Genomic DNA, 23,203 nt, shown 5'->3' with positions numbered 1-23,203 from the left:
GGGAGAGCAGCCCTTCATGTGGCCTGTCCAACAGGGAGGTTAAATGTTTCCAATGTTAGGAAACACAGATGTATGTTTTCAGACTGCCTTTGGATACTCCACTTTTGATTGCTTTCAAGAAGCCTTTTGCCCAAGTTCTTTCACCCACCGTGGCAAGATGGGATTAGGGTGTTAAAGGGAGTGGCAATGAATTCATATATAAACCATTAATAAACCTTAGGAGCTTATTTGAGAAGAATTCTATGGCATCAGAGAGCTTTTTTATCTTATGGGAGGTAACGAAATGTTATCAGAGTGGCAGACTGGTCTTATGAATCTACTTTTACTACTTAATTGACAAGTCGATTCCTTACGCATTACAGTAAGTAATAGACAGGTTTTAAACTAGTCATAACAAGTCTCCGGATCTAGCTAAATAACTAAAAATCTGCCTCACTACTGTGAGAAGAGTCTTCGATATCTACTATAAGTGAGAAGGTTAGTATTATTTTGTTTCTGGCATCTCACTTATGGATTTGTTTTTCTCTTGTAGCGTGATCCTAGGGAACAAAGTCTGGGGATCCAGTTCTTGGCACCATAATGTTCATGGTTGGTTTAGATGCTTTACCGTTTGTATAATCATTATATTGTTCTGCGATCATCAGTGTTTTCTCCATAAAGAAGAGGAGGATGAATGATGGCAAGCAAGGGATTATCACAAAAGGCTTGCTTCACTTTTGAGGAGCTGTGTATGACCGCATCAATCAGGGAAACTTAGAAAGTCTGTGGAGTTTTAATGTGGGGCTTGTTCTCATCCATTTTAAAATATTTTCTGCCATTTATTATTTGCCATTAAAGGAGCTGCAGAGAGGAAGTCAAGTTACAAATATTGCCCTTGTCTCTTTAATAGGATTTAAACTTACAATCTGATTAGGGATGAAGATTTTGCATCAGGCCTCAAGAAATCTACTTGCCCACTCGCTATGGTGAGTAAGATTGTATAAAGGTGAGCTATTTTTAGGGCCTATTGATCGTTCTGGCAAGCTGACAAAGAACTAGTGTTCTGTTCTCTCAGAAAGCGATTGAGCAATAAAGATGCCTTTAAATCTTGTTTTTAACAGGTCATATTTGCTCGGAATTCAGAAAAGGAGGTCAAATGTCAGCTTATGTGTTTTAACAATTTGCGGCTTATTTATCCTGGAGATGATGTTTACTTTTCTTTCTCTGACCGCAAAGGTAAAAGATTTTGTATCAGGAACTACCGGACTATTTTGCTGTACGAACAGTAAAATGAAAGGCTGTAGGTTCTTTTTATAACACACATTTAAATAACTGAACTCTACAAACACTTCAAAATATATTTCAGTAGCTATGAAAGCACATTTTTGTAACTGTGATAACATGTCTTGTAATAGGATGAAAACAAATCACTTTACTTAGTGATGTGCAAATGATAAATATTTTCAAAGAACCCCCATTTCCACATATTGTCTATACGCTATATAGTTTTATACGTACAACTGCGTAACTGAAAATGTGCTGTTTGTAAATGATACTCCCGCTACCACATCATGATTTAGTAATACATGTATTACTAGTGAGTTTTTAATCAAACTGAGAAACATTCCTGCCCTGCCCAGATGACAATGCTATTAGTGACCTAAGAGTAGAGCTGGGCGGAACTCAGAGTTTAACCCATGGAATTCTGTGTATGAGCGGAAATTAGGCAGATTGTGCTGCTGGCACTGTGGTTCAGTGTCGGGAGCTTGTTCTGAACTGAAAAATCAGAGCGAACAGCCAAAGGGCACAGCTTTTCAAGTTGATTTTTCTGCCACCTGAAAATCACACAACGGGATACCAAATGTCGCTCGTAAACTTCCCTTTAGCGAGCTGCGCATAAGAAAAAACTCTGGCACGCAGCGATTGGCGGAATTTCGCCCGCACTCCAGGTTCAAGTGTAACGCAAAGTGGCCAAAATTCCGCCGGCAGAGCCGAATAGATCGCCCAACCCTACCTAAGAGGCAAGTCAGGGGTCATGAGTAACCCATTTTCTGACTAGATTCTTATTATATATGGAGCAAAAGTTTAGTCTCTAAAATAAAACAAAAGAGTTTTTTTATCCAGCACAAACACTGAACTTGCATATTTTAAGATGCTTTCATACGTGTAAAACAAAATATTTGCTTAGAACCCACAATTTGAAACCATATTACAGGTCAAGTACATTACAGTTAGGTCGAGTAGATTATTCAAGTCACTAGACTTGCAGGTCTGGTAATATTTTTATGATATCATATTTTTTGCTTTTCGAGGCCCGTACATGACAACCATTTGTAATGTAAAGATATGTGCAATGGGTTTTCACACAGAGTTCATGCCTATTTTCCAAATTTAAATGGGACACTGCAGGGATTTTTTATCTAAAAAAATGCTTTAAAAAACAAAAAAACTATTTAAGCGTTTTTCTATTTAAAACCTCCTCCAAGTCTTTAAAGTTAATGGAGAAAATACATTTTCCCTTGTTCCCTCTACATCTCTCTTCTAGATGTTTGCAAGTGTTTTCAGTGAATCAGCAACAAACAGCCTGCAGTGTGCGCTCTTACCTCAGCAGGCTGGGACTCCGGTTCCACCTTCACTGCAGGCTCCGGCGGTGATGGAGACTGGAGTTGTTCTTCCATGGCTACAGGTGAAGCGGGCACATCTACCACAAAACAGGGAAAAGTTGAACATGTAATTATATGAGCCAGATTAAAGATGATTCAGATTAGGATGACAGTGTAGCACAACAGTTGAGCAAACAGATGATTGAAGAGAGGCACACAGGGGCTTATTAGGATGCCAGTAAGAAATCCTCCGACCACAGGTAGACATCCTTTGTTTAAACTTCGACCGCCTAATTACAAAGAATGTGGTCGGAGTTTAAACTGGCCAGTCATTCCGGTTGGCTTTTGACAGGCTCAAGGAACCTGTTGGCCAGTCGCAGGCCGCTCATAATCCCTTTAGGGCGGTGTTTACGCCATTGGGTTTCAGAAAGGCTTTCCATGTCGGGCTTTCGGACATGTCTACTGTTATGATATTCATCCAATTGTTCAAAACTGTGTTACCAAAAAAACTAAAATTGCTATATTTTGGCCATTAGTGCTGTTTACTTGTACAACATACACCAAAAATTATAGTACGAATAATTAGGTACAACAGCAGGCCTTATCCTGTGGCATACTGCTTCGTTTTTAGAAAGACTACATTTTGAAAAGCTTCAACCTTTCTTTTTAAATAAAAATTGTGACTTCTGTATAGTTTTTTGTGAACTAAATATTTGTTAATTTATGCATTTGTTTGAAGCATGCTTATTTCTGTATTTTTTATAATTGTTTTGAGGTTCGAACTGTAGAAATTGCTTAGGCCAGGGTCCCCGGCTTCCGTTAGTGATTCAGTGGGAGATCACATATGTAAACAGGTTAGGAAACGCTGAGTAAAAGGGTAAGATTGTGCTGCCTGCATGGTGAACTGAGCACAACCAAGCATAAGCATAAACACAACCGTACAGAAGAAGTTATTTTCTGTATCAGTTACAGCGAATGCGAGGACAGGAGGCTAAAATGCATTAGCAGGTTTTTACATGGATTCTTATGATCAGAGATTTATCGTAAATAAAAATGAGAAAAGACAATCCTAATCGGCTGTCAAACTTTCCCTACAGAAATGTTTGTTAATCAGTATCCCAAGACTAGTAGTATTTGTATGAAAGCTGTGTCACCTTTCCTGCTTCTCAAGGAAAACCATCCGATGCCATCACTGCCGTTCAGCTCATAGCCTGGTAAAAGGGGAGCGAAGTCACCCTCATCACTGATGGGGGAAGACGGGTGTTTCCCCTTTCTGCAGACCCACTGACTGCGGCGCGAGAGGCGCCGGCGGTAAACACCTGCGTCATCAGCTGTGCGCCTTTAGGGTGATGTTTACGCCATTGGGATTATGATGTCTGTTTCAGACAGGCTTTCCATGTAAGACGTTCACGTTGGTGAGGTCCTCTAGCTGAAAATGTATGTCGTCTAGCAGGATGAAGGAGTTGGAGTGGAGTACAAAGGGGGCAATAATGTCTGCGACAAGTTTCCGAACTTGGCTGTTGGCCCTAGTGATCTGTAGAGTAGGGCTCCCCCAGGGTAGTGGTATTAGAAATGCTGGGTTTGAAAGCCATGTATTCAAGCTAGTTGGTGGCGTCAGCTTCGGTGAGGACCTTACAAATGTGTTCCTTGTAGACCATTGAGGTTCCTTCTAGGGGTTTCCTGGGCCTGTCTTGTCTGGTGACATTGTATACAAGCGGGATCCTAGTCGTGATGTTGGGGCTGCTGTAGGTGTCAGCCAGGTCTCTATGAGGAAGAGCAGGCCTGGGGAAAAGTCATGACGGAGGACCCAGATTTCGATGGAATGTTTGATGAGAGAGTGGATGTTCAAGTAGGGTGCTGGCCGAAGGGAGGTGGGGCGTATTTGTTTCTGGGTGCACAAATGCAAGTGTTGTGAGATTGGAGGGAGAGCAGGCGGGGTCACCGGAGAAGTGGCAGCTGGTGCTGGACAACACATCTTTGGTGTTGGTCGGAGAAGTCCGACAGCACAGCAGGGATAGGCATTCTTCAGGGCGTGAAGGAATGCAGTGGGGTAACATCTTGAGCTGTGGTAGGGTGGCAGATGATTAGACTAGGCGCATCTATGCTTGCCTGCGTGACCATGCTGCAGCCGCCACTAATATGTGGGAGGTCATCAACGTGGGGAAAGTGGATGAGGGACCGGGGGAGAGACGCAGGTGGTAGTGTGAAGAACAAGGTGAAAACGCAGCACAGGGTGGCAACAAGGCATGAAAGCAGAAAACCATAACCAAAGGAGGCAAAAGAAGCAAAAGCGGGGCAAAGAAGGAACAGCAGAAAAAGAATAAAAAAGAGAGGCAAAAGAGAGTTCAAAAGTGTGAGAGTGAAAGAGTATAAGAGCAGACAGCATGAGAAGAGCAGGTCAAAGAGTGCACAAAAGCACTAAAAGTCACAGAGAAAAGAAAGAAAAAGTGGGCAAAAGGTGCGAGAGAGTGAAAAGAGCAGGGCAAAAAGAGCAAAAAACCACAAAAAGGCACAGAGAAAAAAGGAAACAGTTGCAAACGGGAAGTCAAATAGGTGTGTGAGAAGGAGTAGTTTCTTACCTGTAACTCCAGTTCTGTAGTAGGGGTATCTCTGTTATAGACATAATCTAGTGAATAGTCCCGCCCATGTGCGTGGACCCCGGAACAATCAAAAATAATCTCTTAAGCTGTCTTCATTGCAGTCCTGCATAGACACATTAAGAGAAAATTAAAGACAATAATGCAGCCTACACCTACAAGGCTACACTGTCCTGTACTTCAACTAGAGATGCCAAGGATATAACACCAATAACACATTCAGCACAATCTGTCAAGTTTCACCCACAGAGAAACTTTGCTCCCCTCACCAACTGCTTGGAATGATAGAGAGGAAGGCAAGGACAGACAAGCCTCCATAGGCTGCCATTATGTGTCTGGAAAAGGGATACCGTGCCTTTAAGGAACTCTCTGGAGACCCTCGGTATCTCAGCATGCTCAGCCCCTTCCTTTTACTTTCAGTTCATTTTGAAGGTGCATAAAGCAAGGCCTGTAGCATACACTAGAATACCATTTTCTCCACCGGGGAGGAGGGCGGGCGCTTATGACTATAACAGAGATACCCCTACTACAGAACTGGAGTTACAGGTAAGAAACTACTCCTTCTGTAGTAGGGATCTCTGTGTAGAATGGCAAGCCCATCTAAAACAACCCGGCGGTGGAGAAATATATACACAACACCACTATTGTGTGAACAAATTCTGCAGCGAAGCCTGCCCAACCTGAGCATCTGCTCTGGCATCCGAGTCCAGACAGTAGTGCTTAGCAAAGGTGTGGACCGACTTCCAAGTGGCCGCCCTGCAGATCTCTGAAATGGGAAAATTTCGAAGCAAAGCTGTTGTAGCTACTGTGCCCTTGGTAGAATGAGCCTTAGGCTTACCCTCTAAGGTCTTATTCGCTTTCTGATAACAGAGCTGGATACAGTACACAATCCACCTAGATATTGACTGTTTCGAAGTAGCCAGACCAGTCCTAACCGACCCATAGTTGACAAACAGCTGGTCGGATCTACGGATATCCTTGGTCTTATCCAGATAGAATTTCAACACCCTCCTAACATCCAGGGAATGAAGAGACCATTCCGCTGGAGTGGAAGAATTCTGAAAAATGTTGATAAAGTTATAGTCTGATTAACATGAAAAACAGAAATCCCCTTGGGAAGGAACTTAGGGTGAGTACGCATAACAACCTTAGCAGCATGAAATCCAGTATAAGGTTCCTGGCAACACAATGCCTGATTTTCACTCACCCTGCGGGCCGATGTAATGGCCACCAGGAACGCCGCCTTCCAGGACAGGTGCTGCAACGAAGCCTTATGGATAGGCTCAAAGGGTTCCTTCATCAGCCTAGACAGCACCACTTTCAGTTCCAGTGAAGGCGAAGGAAGCCGAACAGGAGGGAACACCTTTTTCAACCCTTCCAAAAAATCCTTAATCCCAGGAATCTGGAAGAAGGACGTCTGTGACGGGCCTTTTCTGTAAGCAGTCAATGCAGCCAGATGAACCTTAATGGAATGAAAATTAAGGCCAGACTGAGCTAGATGCAGAAGTTATGGAAGGATAACATCCTCCTTGCAGGTCGTCGGATCATAGTTCTTAGACCTGCACCAGAGGCAGAATCTTTTCCACTTGTAAGCATAATAGGTCCTAGTAGGGGCTATTAGCCTCCTTCAATATGTCCATGCAATCCTCCGGAAGATTCAAGTGGCCATATTGCACTATCCCAGGAGCCATGCTGCCAAACTCAACGATGAGAGGATGGGCTGCACCATCTGCCCCCCCGAACTTCGTGAGAAGGTCCGGCCGACACAGCAGCCGCCGATGAGGTAGGATCGACCGGTGAAGCAGGTCCGTGAACCACCAATGTCTGGGCCATTCCGGCGCAATGAGGATCATCCGTGCCCAGGATCGGGACAGGTTGATGAGCACCGCTGGAATCAGGGGAATGGGTGGCAAGCGTACAGAAAGCTGTTCGACCAACTGATCCATAACGCGTCCCCCAGCGTCCCCGGCTGGTAATGCCTCGAGGCGAAGCCGCGGCATTTGCTGTTTTCTGCGGTGGCGAATAGATCCACGCCTGGAGTGCCCCACATGGCGAAGATGTCGTCGAGCACTTAGTCGTTTATGACCCACTCGTGGTTTTCGTGAAGCAACCTGCTGAGGGCGTCCGCCTGAACATTCTGCAAACCTGGCAGATGAGTTGCTTTTATCGTCAATCCTCTGGCTAGCAGCCAGTGTCAGATCGCCTGCGCTTCCTGTGACAGTGTGCGCGATCTAGAGCCACCCTGCTTGTTGAGGTAATACATCGTTGTCGTATTGTCCGTCTGCACAAGCAAGGAGTTGGTCTGGAAGGACGGATGAAAGGCCTTCACTGCCAAGTGAACAGCTCTGAGTTCCAGGAAATTGATGCGATACGTGGACTCTGTCGGAGACCACGTTCCCTGGATCTGTAGATGGTCTGAATGCGCTCCCCATCCCAGGAGGGACGCATCCGTAACGATAGTCTGAGTCGGGATGTCCTTGTGGAAAGGAACCCCTCTGAGGAGATTCTCTGCAGAGCACCACTATCTCAGGGACTGTTGGGCGTGATGAGACAACTGAATCCGGTAGTCCCAACACCCTTTCCTGTGGTCCCAATGGTCCTCCAAACATTCCTGTAGCGGCCTCATGTGTAGGCGCGGGTGCAGAGTGAGGATGATACAAGAGGCCATCGATCCCAGTAGAGAAGACACCGTCCTCACTGTTGTAGATGGAGCAGCTATGAGAGCCTGAGCCTTCCGAAAGATGGATAAGCGTCTCTCCTCCGAAGGAGACACGCTTGCCGACAGCGTATTGATGGAGGCTCCCAAGTACTGCAGGCACTGTACAGGAATCAAGACAGACTTGGACAGATTTATGTGGAACCCCAGACGGTTCAACAGGACGGCCGACTTGTTGAAGTAAAATTGTGCTTCCTGGAAGGTGGCGACCTTGATCAACCAACCGTCCAGGTACGAGAAGACAAACACCTTGTTCTTTCTCAGGTGTGCTGCTACCACAGCCATGCATTTTGAAAAAGTCCTGGGTGCAGACTTCAGTCCAAACGGTAGTACGGTGTACTAATAATGATTGGCGCCGACAAGGAAGCGCAGGAACGTCCGACGTTTCCGTGCAATGGGCACATGGAAGTACGCATCTTGCAGATCTATCGCACACAGCCAGTCTCTCCTCTGCAGCTGAGGATAAATCTGGTGCAAAGACAGCATGCAAAACTTTTCCCTGCGAATCCACTTGTTTGCTTGTTGCAAATCCAGAATGGGTCTGAACTCGTTCTTGTCCTTCTTCTGTACTAGGAAGAAGCGTGAGTAAAGACCCTTTCCCCTTTGAGACAGAGGGACGTCTTCTATCGCCTTTTTTCTTAACAGGGTATCGGCCTCCGCCTGGAGCTCACGCAGTTGGAACTGCGAGCCGACCGGTGGAATCGCTGGAGGCGGGCTGGTGAAAAGAAGACTGTATCCATTGCAAACAATATTCAGCACCCACTTGTCCTGAGTAATGTTTCTTCACTCTGCCTGGTAATGTTGAATGCTTCCCCCACCGGAGCAGGTAACGGATGAAGGGGAAGTAACAGCTCAGGGCCTAGACCCAGCCGGGCCTTGGGTCGCGGCGGAAGACTGTTTACCACATCGGCCCCTCTGGCGCTTTTGGAACCGTTTCCGCTGGAACTGTTGCTGCTGATGTTGCTGCCCAGCCTGTCAACCTTGCCCTCTGACTTGCGCCCGTACCGCCTCTGGAACGGGCGGAAGGTCTTTTTCTGTTCCTTAGGCTTTTCCAACCCAACAGCCGTCAGGGTTTCCGCCTCCACCTTCATGCGGGCCATCTCGTCGTCTGCATGTTTCCCAAAGAGTGTCTCGCCGGAAAAGGGTAGGTTAGCAACCCGCTGCTGTGCCTCGGGCTTCAAGGATGAGTCGCAGCCAGGCGTGGCGCCTCAGGTTGACCCCATGGCAGTACCCGTGGGCTGCCAGGAGGGAAGAATCTGCAGCAGAACTTATTACCTGGTTAGAAACCAGCAGCTCTTCAGCGAGGATCTCTTGGAAATCTTCCCTCTTGCCCCGGGGAAGGTGTTCCACAAACTGTTGGAGGGACTCCCACAGACCCCGATCATAACGTCCCAATAGGGCGGAGGCACTCTCGGCCTTCATCGATGTGGAGGCCGTCCCGCAAACCTTCCTGCCTGCCGAATCCATCCAGCGGCTCTCCTTGTCAGGAGGCACTGTTGATGATGGGGTGGTGGCGTGTTTTCTTGCCGCCGTCACGATCACCGAGTCAGGCGTGGGATCCACCCGAAGAAATGCTGGGTCCGAGTCAGGAGCCTTATATTTCTTCTACAGTCATGAAGGTGCCGATCTCGTAGACCCAGTCGCGAGGAACAGCTCCATGGCCGGTTCTACTAGCCCAGGCACCAAGGGGAGCAAAGGACGAGACAACTGCTTCTTGTGCAGCGTTTCGAAGATGACGGATGTCAGTGGCGCGGGCACAGTGAGCGTGATGCCCAGTTTAGCCGCCCCTCGTAGCAACACATCCTGGAAAAACACTAGGTCGTCTACTTTAGACACCCTCGTCTGAGGGGAATCCGTCAGGGTAGGAGAATAGTCCCTGGCACTAGAGCTATCTGTGTAGCGGGACCTCGACCTGTGTCTCCTGTGGCGCCGTCTGGATCTTGTAGACGAGCGACGGAGACTCTTGGATCTATCCCTCCGTCTGGAGCGAGATCTCGACCTCCGCGGCCTCGGACGTTCCACGGGCCGCAGCGGAGGGCGCTGTGGAGGCCTAAACGGGAGCCTAGGTTGTGGTGGCCCCGTAGGCGGTGTCGGAAGATGTGGCAACGAGGCGGACCTCAGCGGAGGTGGTGGTGTAGGAGGCGGAGGACGATGAGGAGGCGGAGGCGGATTACGTGGAGGAGGGTCCTTAGGTAACGGAGGCGGTGTAGGCGACCTCGGCTTGGCGGGGGAATAAACTTGTGAGTTCCCCGAGCCCCGAGCCTCTTCCCCTCTCTTCCTTCTCTTCGCCTGACCTGAAGAAGGGGACCTAGAGGCCGTACCCCTGGTAGTCGAGCGACGGCGCCATCGCGGACTTGTGGTGACCGAGGACACAGTCCTGGCTTTGGAACGCATCCTGGAGGGCGATGCTCTCCTCTGCGACACTGAGTGCCCTGGGGAGATGGGGAGCAGACCGTGGTCATTCCTCTCGACGCCGACGTCGAGGGTATTGACGTCGACGGAGACCAGTGATGTTTTCTGGCCTTCTTCTTACTGGGGAGGCCCCCAGAGGCCTCAGCACGGGCAGAGGAAGAAGCCCCTTCCTGCTCAGACCCATCTTGACCTTGCTGTCTTCTTTGCTCCAGTCATTGGAGCCTGATCTTCTCTCTGTCCTTCAGGGTCCTACTTGAAAACTGCAGGCAGATCTCACAAGTCCCAGGAACATGAGAAGAAGGGAGACACAGGATACAGACCCTGTGAGGATCAGATCTTGCCTTCTTCCTGTCACACTCTGGACATTCTCAAATAAGGCAGGCATATTTGATAAAAGAGTTCCCAAATCACCAAAAAAGTGAAGAAGAGGCAAAAACACGTCGAGTGAACACACTCTAACACTTTAAAAGTGCTAAAAAGTTAACAAATTACCCAAAAAGGGAGAGCTCAATGCTCCAGGGTCCTGCTAGCAAGAGCCGGAAAAAAGAACTGAAAGTAAAAGGAAGGGGCTGAGCATGCTGGGATACCGAGGGTCTCCAGAGAGTTCCTTAAAGGCACAGTATCCCTTTTCCAGACATATAATGGCAGCCTATGGAGGCTGGTCTATTCTTGCCTTCCTCTCTATCATTCCAAGGAGTTGGTGAGAGGAGGAAAGTTTCTCTGTGGGTGAAACTTGACAGATTGTGCTGAATGTGTTATTGGTGTTATATCCTTGGCATTTCTAGTTGAAGTACTGGACAGTGTAGCCTTGTAGGTGTAGTCTGCATTATTGTCTTTAATTTTCTTTTAAGTGTCTATGCAGGACTGCAATGAAGACAGCTTAAGAGATTATTTTTGATTGCTCCGGGGTCCACGCACATGGGCGGGACTATTCACTAGATTATGACTATACACAGAGATCCCCTACTACAGAAAGAACGATTGAAAGCGGGGTGGAGCAACGAGGAGGGTGTGGATAGGGAGAGAAGTACATAATATGGAGAATGCACAATGTCAAACATTTGGGAAGAGAAGCAATGGGTAACAGAGCAATGGGGCGCTGGGGAGGAGGAGAGGCAAACAGACGTGAAAACAACATAGTGGGGGAGAAGCGCATGAGGACATGTGCCACCACAGAGTGGAGGGGGGGAAGCACACTGCCAAGTGAGAAAGCAACATGAGAGACAGAGCAACACAGAGATGGTAGTGAGAGAAGAAAAGTGCATTACGGAGACAGACTGAAAACACATGCACTCTCATGGAGTGTTTAACCCAAAAGAAAAAAACGTGTGCTTAAAAGTAAGCAAAAGAAGGAAACAAGTAATGAGGCCATGCTTTAAACAACAAACACAAGAAGAGGAAGGACAGGCCACACAAGTTAATAAATAAAAAGCCAGCAAATGAAAGGGACTATAAAGTCAACCAATGGTAAGCAATGGGCAGGCTCTAAGCCCACTGTAAGCTGACAATAGGTATTTTTGCAACGGATGGCGTGCACTGCCCGGTAGCAGAGACCTAAAAAAAGACTTAGGAGGCCATGTTATGGTTAGGCCGAATAATAAACTAAGTAGATGACATCAAGGAGGTGAGCAAAATACTCTGCTGGGCTGATATAAAGTGACAATGTCAAGGCAATGGCAGAAAGAGATCAATTCTAATAAGTTGATGGTTGAAGGGAGCTGACTGAAGCCCATTCTATGCATCGTGTAAGAAATATATCTTGTAGACAAATGCGCTGTCAAGGATCTAAAATACCATTTACAAATAAGATGCATTTGCATCTTTATCTCAATTATGGCATCACATGCTTTGCATCACAGTGCCATCTAGTGGTCTGATCCGCACTGGTCTTCCAAACGTTTGTCAAAACAAAAAATAATCGAGGAAGAAACGGGGTGTCCTATGAGCCCTTTCTCTAGGGTTCAGAGACATTTTAAGGCAGGGGCAAAGTGGGCTCTTCTTAAAGCTATGGACCGACGGGTAAAGCAAAATGTTAACCGTAGGTGGTTATCTTGGAAAATTAAATATACATCTAAACAAGCTGCATTGCTTTACGTCAAACAGCTTCAATAACTTGCCAGAGAAAGATTTGAGGCTGTAGATTAGAGATGACAAACATTTAGAACAGATTACCTTCAAATGAGGAATAAAAAAAGTTCCTGAGAGCTCGATAACAGAATACACATTGCCCATTTAAGCGAAGCTGGCTTCGTTTTAAGGTTTTCTAAACGCTGATGGTAGCCTCCTCTCTCCTGAAAATACACTGAATTCTTATGACATCCTTGCGATTGTGTATCCATTCGAAGACCATCTCTTTAACCTTATCTCCAGTCTCCTCTCTCCCTAGGTAACAATGGCTCCTCGTGTGCAGTTTGCTCATCTTTGTACAACACCCTTGCTGTGTTACTAGGTTCGCGTTATACACAGAGCCACTGGAATTATGTGGCAGGAGAAGGCTAAATTATGCGGCATGGTTGAGCAGAAATATGCAGCAAGGAAAGGCAAATTATGTGGCATAATACAGCACATTTTGTAATAGTATTACTTCATTGTTTCATCATTTCTAACTTAGTAACGCTCTGTTAGCATTAGCTGCACCTAGTTTACATACAAATATGGCAAAAAGCATCAGAAAGGTGACCAGTCCAGCTTTGCAACGTGACTTCCACTGTGCGGGAATACCTGTCATTGCATTTTTTTTAACTTTTAAAACCGCAGATTGAAGCGCCTCTGTCAGGAGGTTAGTCCTGACCACCACTGAAGGGAGCTCAAGGCCCAGGACCTCGCCTGCCCTTCTCACCACCACAGCGTAGGACGCACCCGCCTCCAATGCAACGGTAGGGGGCGAAAGCATGCCATGGTCTGGAAAAGTGTCCAAACCATTGGCGTCACCCAGGTCCTCTTTCCAGTCCTGCTCTTCTAGCTGGTCTGCTAAAGGGCCCAGCGACCCCTACCAGTCCTCAACACCACCTTCTGGGTGATAGAGAACACCATGGATGAACAGGGAAACAGAAGTAACCTCCGGCGTCAGATCCGATGTCGACCAATGTTGGTCCAGCTTCGGGTCTATCTCGGGAGTGAGGATGGGAACGTCGTTGACTGGGGGCATGGTCAGGGCAGGGGCGCCGTCGGCAGGATCGACGCCGGGGAAAGTAGAGTACGATCGACCAGCATCAGTCCGGATCCAGGCATGGATCCGCAGTGGCGCTCCGGCGCTGGTATCGAAGGCGCAGGACCCCGACCGGTTCGTGGGGCCCAAAGGTGCGCCGGCGGAGTCGGGTTGCCCAAAGACGAGGTGGAAGGCCTCGTTGAACTTAGAAAGTTAGGCAGGGGACGCTCCGGCCCCCGGAAATGAGGGGAGGCGCGGAGTTATTCCTGAAGGAGGCACTGGAGATGGAGCCTTAGAGCGACGACGCTCCGAGTCCCACGTCGTGTCAGCCTACTGACAGGTAGAAGGGGAAGAGCGCTTCTTCAGCTTCGACTTACCCAAAGATTTCAAAGACTGAGTGCAAAGAGGTGCGAGGGCTCTGCAAGCGGCCTCAAGACCTTCCTCTCGAACGAGACCGGGAGCAACGCGGAGCCGACCTTCCGGCCACCAAGAGCTTTCGGGATCGCTCCTGCAAAGACTTTGGATTCATGGCTCGGCAGACAGAGCACGACTTTGGGACATGGTCGCGCTCCAGACACCAAAGGCACACAAGGTGCGGGTCCATCACAGACATCAGCCAAGACAACGCTTGACCCTAGTCTGACATCCCACGCGCACCAGGAGTGAAAGACTCGAAAAAGCAACCAACAAAAGGTTGAAAAAGTTTAGTCAAAAAGTGACTGAAGGGGTAGCTCTCTCCAGATCTGCACTAGGCTAGTGCAAAAAAAGAAAGAACTGACGGCAACGTGCAGGGGCGGCATCTAAGTAGACACTGCAATGTCATCCCGGCGACAACGACTGACGCAGAGTCAACACCAACGCGCAGGGGTACTGCTAAGGAAAAATTGTCCGGATCCAGTCTGACGCCTGGGGGTGTAATTATAAGGTAAGGAATCTATAACTAACTGTCTCTCTCAGATCCAAAATTATTATTGTTTTGTTAAAATTTGCAGCTTACGTGAGAGATGATGGATTATATGGCAAATGCTGAAAATTTGTAATTAAGCGGAAATCGCAGCGGCCGCACTATTGTATAATTCCAGTGGCCCTGGTTATACAAGTTACATATATACATACAATGATGGGAACAAGAAGATTTACTTGACCCTAGGCTATCGACTATTTCAGCTCTATCTCAGCTTACCTAGAAAGCATCAAGCACCCAAAAGGCCATGAAACATTCCTCCAAGACTGTGTGCCCTTGGAGAGGGACAGAGACAAAAAGACAAAATGAGAAAGAGAGCAAGCGTGAAAAGGTGAGCCTGCAAAAGGATGAATAAGTAAGCTTGACGGAGGAGTTTGAGAAAGTGTTTGTGTGTGAGAAAGGTGTATCTGAATGTAGATACCTGAACTCCAACATCTGATTGCAAGCACTAAAGTAATGCAACACCCACCTCTCCGCGTGATCACTCTGTTTATTGATAAACTTTAAAATATAACCCCCTCTTAAATAGCCCAACTGGGAATTATTGTGGGGAACAAGGAGTGTTTAATTTGTAAAACCAATAAGTGCCAGGGTCTGGTCGGGAGGCTTCTGCAGCTTGCACCACCCATTGCCACTACCAGAGATGCCAATGTCAAAACCTACACAACTACATTTCAGCACATTGCTACAAGGGACAAATCAGTCTATTCCTGGCAGCAGATATTAGTTGTTTTTAAAGCATACTGAATTAATAAACAACTGCTGTTCTGCTCATCTCTAAAGTATACAAACAGTGCCACTGTGACCATGTGGCAGCTGTCATAAGTGCATGATAATTAACTGCTGGTGCCGGCCTACGGAAACTACTGGCTCAAATTAAGCACTGCCAACAGGAGCTGTAGCTTCTTGACTTACCTTCATCCTCACTGCTCTCCGATACCGGCTTTTTAATTCTTCTCCTCTTCTTTTTTGTAGTTTTCTCATCATCACTGTCTGATACATCAGAACGTTTCACTTTACTGTCCACAAATGTTAAAAAGAAAAGAAAAACAGACTTTGTGATGAAGGTTGCAACAAATTTGAGTATTAAAGTTTACCTCATTCAAATTCCTACTACAAGTACGGCTAAAGAAACAATTCAAGTGGGACTTGGATGCAGCGCCAGGACACCCTCTAAGGGAATAGTGCGCTATACAACTACACATTACATATCACTCAGTATAGCACCCCCTGCCCATAGGCGCCATTTTATCAAAATCACAAGGACAGCAGAGGCGACAATACAGGGAAAAACATGAGACAAATTCGGACTCCCAAACCCCGCTGTACGGTAGCATGTCAACAAATAAGAACAGGAGTAATTAGTTGTTTTTGTAATTACAGTTCTCTAGCATTGGTATCTGTAAGAAATTCACTTGCTTTTAAATTACTCCCTGTAACCAGACTTAAAATCTTCAGTACGTTTAATACACGAAACTAAAAACACATTTAACATATTTGCCCACCTACTGTGTTTTTTGTCCAAAAGGCAGTTAAAGAGGAGAGAAGACCACATTTAGCACTTGCTTTAACACATACATAGCCTCACAAGGAAGAGAAATGTGAATCCATGATAAAAACACTGGACAACTGTACTTGTTTTGTTCTCCAATAAGGAGGTGGGAGTGAGGCCTACCCTACTGGAAAAAAGGATTTGAAGACCTACCCGGCAGAATCATAGGTTTTTTTCCAGACTGCTTCATCTAAGTAAGAACATTTGCTACAATCATCATTCATACGCTTAATATGGACAATAATTAGCATGGCAGGACCTATGTCACAATATCAAGGTGAATAATAACGACCTATGTGTGTGTATTTGCGTGTGCATATACATTATATATTCACAGAAAAAATAAATGGGTTAAAGTGACGTTTTATTTAGGTGAATAGGTTAGTGACAACAACATTTTGAACTAAAAAGAAACACAAATTCAACAGTTCTATTTAGCAGAGCTAACTATAATTTTAACGTGAAGTAATATTGTATTACCATAATAAATACTGGTTGCACAGTATGGCCTGCTGTTAGATCCTGTGGCCAATCCCTCTCAGTCAAGCAACCCTGACCTGTGAACGGCTTGCTGTTGGCCATAGTACCTGGCCTGCGACCAGGCACTACTTCCAGTCTCCCTTGCAAGCAGCCAATGCCTAGCCGAGGGAGGGGGTCATACATCACCCTCCCCAAGCCACTATTGGCCCTAAGGCCCATTGTTTTTAAAAAGGGAGCAAGCGTATGCAGGCCCCCTTTCCAAGTCACTACTGGTTCTGGCATCCCCATACCCCGGGGTCAAATACATTAACATTATGGGAGGGTGGAAAAATGGGTCCAGGAATTTCATCCCCCAGGGCCATACTTAAATTATAGGCTAGGGGGGCGTATGGCCCTTTCCCCAACCCTTAAGACGCTTCGGGGATCCCGTTCCCTGGGGCCAAATATATTTACATTAGGTTAGGGAGTGTATGGCCACCCCCAAAAACCCAAATAGGCCAGAGGACCCTAAACCTTGGGCCATATTTTAATTATAGGGGTGGAGGGTGTGTGGCCATCATCCGGAGTCTTAAAAAACCTTGCGACCCCATCACCCCTGGCCTATTGTAATTATAAGGGAGCGTGGCACCTCCTTCCAGAGACTTAGCATGAACTCCATTCCCAGGGGACAAATACCTTACTATTTGGTGAGGGCGCATGCAGACCCCATCTCAGAGCCTTAATAGGCCCAGGGGACCCCCCCGCCCCCGCCCCACCATCTCCCAGGGGCGAATGTAATAAAGTGAAGGGGCTGCGCAGGCCCCCTCCCAAAGTCTTATTAGGCCACAGGGACACTACACAGTACAAAAAAATGCCATGCGGCCCCTCTCCTCTAGCCTTATTTGGCCTTGGGGACCCTAACCATGGGACCAAAATGCATAAGGGGAGGAGAAGCTTGTGGGGAGCTTGTGGGAAGCTTGTTGAGGAGAAGCATGACCCTCCCTCTTTAAAGTTATGTTACAGCCACGGTACCTCTGGTTCCGCCCCCCAAAGGGGCCTCGGGGTCTTGGTATCTCTACCCTGCCCCCTTATATTCATTTTATTTTTAAACTTTAGTACAGAGGACTGAGTCCCATAGTCCTGTAATGGCTGCCAGCACATATTTTCTCTTGTGGGAGTGAACTGGCCCAAGGGGAAAAAAAGCTACCTGGGCCAGTCAAAAGGCTCTAGTTTTTTTTAACTGGGTTTGAGGAACTCTTGCAAGAGTCCGTTTAACCTAACCGTCTAGAAATACAATTATTTTAACCTTAATATTTCAAAAACTACTGAATGGATTTACACCAAATCCCAAAAAGTGCACTCTATTGACCAAGATCTAGCTGGTGTAATTCCGTTCAGCAGTTTTAGCAGTAGAGCTTCTTAAAGAAGTCCATGGAAAATGCATGGGGATTTTGTGTTTTGAGACCCCACCTTTTTACTTGGCCCCGATATCTATCTTTTTAAACTACAAATCTATAAGTAATATATTTAACTCCACATCTACTTACCTTTATATTTTGGTCAGCGATACTGTGAAATATAAAGGTTAGCAAAGGTCGATATTATAATGCGAATATTGTGAGAGGTCCCTCCATGGACGACACTGATCATTGTTTGGAGTTAAGTGTGCATAGCATTTTTATATCCATTTTATCATGGAACTAAGCAATGTAGGTTATAACCCAACACAAAATACCTTGCTATGATGGGCTTTGGTCCCTTTTTACAGCAAATGCAAGTCAGAAATGTTTATGAGGCGATGAGCATTTTATTGAGAAAGGAAAAATATGAACTTCTATTCACCAGCGACTTTTAAAGGTTTCTGGGAGAATATTATTTTCCTGTTGCTGCTAAGCAAAAACATTGCTTTGTGTATTTAGTGTGTGTTGCTAACTGCATCTATATGTAAATGTTTTCAAATTTAAAGATTAATCACAATTCAAGTTTGGGATGCTTTCTCTCACTAAACTGATGGCAAACATTGCAAGTTAGGAACTCCTTTGAGGTATGCATTGGTTACTTGATCTGCAAGTTCCAAGCAGTAAGGAGTATTGGAATGAGACAGGTACGCCTTCCTGCACTTGTCTAAATTGGTACAGTTTGTTTTACGCCTTCCTGCACTTGTCTAAATTGGTACAGATTGTTTTATGGATATCAGTCTTTTAAACCTTTGACTCCACAGACAAAACCTGTGTTTACATATCACTTTGTGTGTCCATTCCTATTGAGTTCTATAAATCAGATAAAGTAAAAATGAAAGGGCAATTCTAAGTTAGTCATTCAGTCTCTACCACAAACTTTGTTCATGGGGTTTGTTAGAAAAGTTCCTTTATTTTTCACTTGGTATTATACCATTAACACTGCACAATACAGACGTTCTCTTTCTGCCAATAGTGGTGTGGCATGTCTATACGCAGATACATTCTTATGTGTTTATTCCAGAAAATGATAGTTTAAGTTTGTCAGAAGCCTCATTAGTTGGTTTTCTATATAGATCTTGTGCTATTACTCAAATGACCACACCTTCATTCCACAGACATTTTACATATTTATTCTAACGTATTTGCATTACATTTCCAGAGAGTACATTTCTACAGTATCTGTTACTTTTCAGCATATTATATGCGCTCCCGTAGGAACTGTCCAGCCTGAACTGCCAAGCAAGGTCTTTTCTGAACGAGTACACAAGCACCCCAATACTAGTCTAGGTCTATTTGGGCCTCTTCAGTTGGATGCAACTTGATTCCAGTGGCACAATGAGCACAGGACCCACATCTAGGGCATTTTCACCATATGGAAGGCATCACAATGAAGATTACAACAAAGTGGTGAATGGATTGCATGAAATAATCTTAGCCACTGACATAATTACTTCGCCCACATCTCAGTCCATTCCTTTTTTTACCACTGTGCCATACCAGATTAGGTTAGGAAGGAGACTGGATAAGCAAGAATGCAGAAGGGTAAGAGAGGGGGCAGGGGACAGAAATAACAATTTGGGGTACTGGGGGCAGAAAAACAATGAAGCAACAAGGGAGCAACAAGGACAAAGGGGCAACAAACGAAAGGGGGAGCAGTGGAAGAAAGGATGCTGAAAGTAAGCAGTACTTGGGCAAATGTTCCAGGGAAAAGACTAACACATGAAGAGAAGTGAAGCTGGCAATCACTGACCAAAGAGAAGAAAAATGCTACTTACCAGTATGCATCTGTTCTTGGCATGTAGAGATGCAGAGTCTCACACTGTGCATTAGATCGCCACCTGGTGTTGGGCTCGGTGATTGCATGTTGTTGTAGTCTGGAAGAATTCTTTGTAGTCACGAGATAGGTGAATCCTCCCTTGGACGATAGTGCGCATGGGCATCGACTCCATCCTTAGATTGTTTTTCGCCATGATGGGAAATGATGGAGTTATTAGAAATAGAAAAAGGGATGTCCATGTGTGTGTATCTAATTAAGATAGAACTGGAACAGATACAGGCCCCGGGGAGGCGGGTGGGCGTGTGAGACTCTGCAGCTCTACATGCCAAGAACAGATGCTTACTGGTAAGTAGCATTTTCCGTTCGAGGCATATGAGCTGCAGATCTCACACTGTGCATTGATTGTATAGCAGTATCTCCCCTAGCGGTGGTCACCTGTATCTGTTGCATTAGTTTGAAAGAGAGTTTTGAGGACAGCTTGACCTACTGCAGCTTGCGGCTTGTCTTGCACATCAACACAGTAGTGTTTAGTGAAGGTGTATGTTGTAGACCATGGTGCTGCCTTGCAGATGTCTTCTAGGGGAATGTTCCCTAAGAAAGCCATGGAGGCTCCTAGTTTGCGTGTGGAGTGGGCTCTAGGAGGAACAGTTAATGTACGTTTAGCTTTGTGATAGCATATTTGTATACATTTTACAATACACCTTGCAATTCCAGCTTTAGAGATGGGGTTGCCTTTATGTGGTGGAGAGAAAGCTACAAACAGGTGCTTTGTTTTACGAAAGGACTTGGTCCTAACAATGTAATAGAGAAGAGCTCTTTTTACATATAGTGTGTGTAGAGCTCTTTGTGCTACAGAGTCCGGGTTTTGAAAAACCACTGGCAACTCTACTGATTGATTTAGATGAAAAGGAGTAATTACTTTAGGAAGTAATTTTGGATTAGTTTGTAAAACCACCTTGTTACGGTGTAATTGTAAAAATGGTTCTTGTATAGTTAAAGCTTGAATCTCATTAACTCTCCCAAGAGAGGTAATAGCAATAAGGAACACGGTTTTCCATGTAAGGAATTGCAGTGCACACTTATGTAAAGGTTCAAAGGGGGGCCCCATGAGCCTGGTAAGAACAATGTTTAGGTTCCACACTGGAGAGGGTGGTAACCTAGGAGGAATGATTAGTTTTAATCCTTCCATGAAAGCTTTGATTGCAGGTACTCTAAATAACGACATATGTTGTCTATTTTGTAGATATGCTGCAATGACTGCAAGATGTAAACGTATAGATGAATATGCTACATCTTTGTAAATGGAGAAGGTAACAGACGATATTCTGGATGGAAGCATATAGAAGATCTATTTGATTATTTGTGCAGTAAATGGCAAATATTTTCCATTTTGCAGCATAGCAAGCTCTAGTAGTAGTTCTTCTGGCTTCTTTAATGATATTCATACAGTCTGGTGGCAGGTTAAGGTAGCCAGACTCTAAGACTTCAGGAGCCAGATCGCCGGATTCAGTTGACTTGGATGTGGATGTCTGCTGTCTCTATGGTTCTGCGTTAGCATGGATGGTGTCAGACAGTCTTTGGTGTGGAACTAGAGATAGTTCTAGCAGTGTGGTGAACCATGGTTGGTGTGCCCATGTGGGAGCTACCAGGATCAATTTGAGAGATTGTTGTCTGAGCTTGCGTACTACTAGTGGTATTAGTGGGATTGGCGGAAAAGCGTACGCAAATCTGCCTGACCAGTTCATCCATATCGCATTACCCATGGACAGTGGGTGTGGAAACCTGGCGGCGAAGGTTGGGCATTTTGTGTTTTCGTGTGTGGCAAACAAATCTATGTCTGGATGATCCCACTTGTGAAAGAATGGTAGAAGAACTTGCAGATGTAGTTCCCATTCGTGAAACTGTTGTGTCTGTCGACTTAACAGATCTGCTATCTGATTGTGAACTCCTGGAAGGTGTTCTGCAAGCAGGTATATCTTTTGTGGAATGGTCCATCTCCAAATGTTCTGTGCGAGCTGGGACAGTAGGAAGGAATGTGTACCTCCTTGCTTTTGAATATAGTACAAGGCTGTCATGTCCGTCCGGATCAAGAAGCTTTGTTCTGTACAAGAAGGACTTTAGTGCTAGGAATATTGCTAGCAGTTCTAGTTGATTGATGTGAAGCACCTTTTGTTGAGCGGTCCATTTTACCTTAGTGGTATGGTGGAGCAGATGGGCTCCCCATCCTGTGAGGGATGAGTCTGTTGTCAGTACTATCTGTCGCATAGGTTCGAGGAATGGCCGCCCTTTGGACAAGTTTTTGGTGTTCCACTACTGCAGAGAGCGATGTGAGCGGCTGTCCACCAACACCAGGTCTGTAAGTTGTCCTTGAGCCTGATTCCACTGATGTGCTAGACATTCCTGCAATGGGTGCATTTGCAGTCTTGCATATGGTACAGTAAAAATGCAAGATGCCATCATGCCTATTAGTTGTATGAACACTCTGGCTAGGAGAGAGTGTTGGTTTTGAAACTTTGCGATTAAGGCTTGAATGCTCTGTATCCTGGCTAGACTGGGATAAGCTAGAGCTGTATCAGTGTTTATCATAGCCCCTAGGTATTGATGAACATGAGAGGGCTGGAGATGTGACTTGGTGCAATTGATTGTGAACCCCAAGTTGTGCAATGTTTGAATTGTTTGAGATGTGTGTTGGACACACGGATTGAATGACTTGGCTTTTATGAGCCAATCGTCTAAGTATGGGAAGACGTGGATATGTTGTCTTCTGAGAAGTGCTACTACTCCTGCTAGGCACTTTGTAAACACTTGTGGTGCAGTTGTGACCCCGAATGGAAGGACTTTGAACTGATAGGGATGTCCTTCTAGTACAAATCTGAGATACTTCCTGTGAGAAGGAAGTATGGGAATGTGGAAGTAGGCGTCCTTGAGGTCTAGTGTGGTTAGGAAATCGCCTTGTTGCAACAATGGGAGCCCTTGTTGTAAAGTGATCATGTGAAGATGATTTGAGTGTATATACAGATTGAGAGGCCTTAGGTCTAGAATTGGTCTTAGTGTTCCGTCCTTTTTGGGTATTAGGAAATAGAGCGAGTAATCCCCTGCTCTATTGCATCTTTTTGCAGCAATGAGAGAACCACTTGTTGGAGCAGCGTTAGATGTTCTGTGGACATTGGACGCTGTCTGGGTGGTATATGTGAAGGGGTAGCTGTAAGCTCTAGGCAGTAACCATACTGGATAATTTGTCTTACCCACTTGTCTGTTGTGATGGAATTCCAGACAGGTAGGAACTGTGTTAGTCCGCCCCCTACATGAGTGGAATGCTGTTGGGGAAGCAGAAGGAAGTCACTGTTTGTGTTGGGAGAGGTTCGATTATTGTTATTTCCTCGACCTCTTCCCTGGTTGTTGTTGCCTCTGTAGCCTTCTCTAAAGTATCCTCTATTGGAGGATGTTTGTGTATTTGTTTTAAAGGAAGCTGAATTGTCTGCTCCAGCTTGTTTGTAGCCTTCTCTGTAGAAGAAGCGACGAAAGGAGCCTCGTGC

General features: G+C 45.8%; 1 protein-coding gene across 1 annotated transcript in view; it reads right to left on the bottom strand.

Moving 5' to 3' along the window:
* Window positions 1-23,203, bottom strand: part of POLD3 (DNA polymerase delta 3, accessory subunit) — a 146,995-nt gene that overhangs the window by 23,658 nt on the left and 100,134 nt on the right. Inside the window, exons 9-10 of the mRNA XM_086933813.1 lie at window positions 15,335-15,438; window positions 2,583-2,680 (exon numbers count right to left, since the gene is read on the bottom strand). Of these exons, the coding sequence (XP_086789939.1) occupies window positions 2,583-2,680; window positions 15,335-15,438 (202 nt within the window). The remainder of the gene's footprint in view (window positions 1-2,582; window positions 2,681-15,334; window positions 15,439-23,203) is intronic.

This window comes from Lissotriton vulgaris, chromosome 8 (assembly GCF_964263255.1).
Source record: "Lissotriton vulgaris chromosome 8, aLisVul1.2, whole genome shotgun sequence".
Classification (NCBI taxonomy): domain Eukaryota; kingdom Metazoa; phylum Chordata; class Amphibia; order Caudata; family Salamandridae; genus Lissotriton; species Lissotriton vulgaris.
This window is presented reverse-complemented; position numbering and strand designations above follow the sequence as displayed.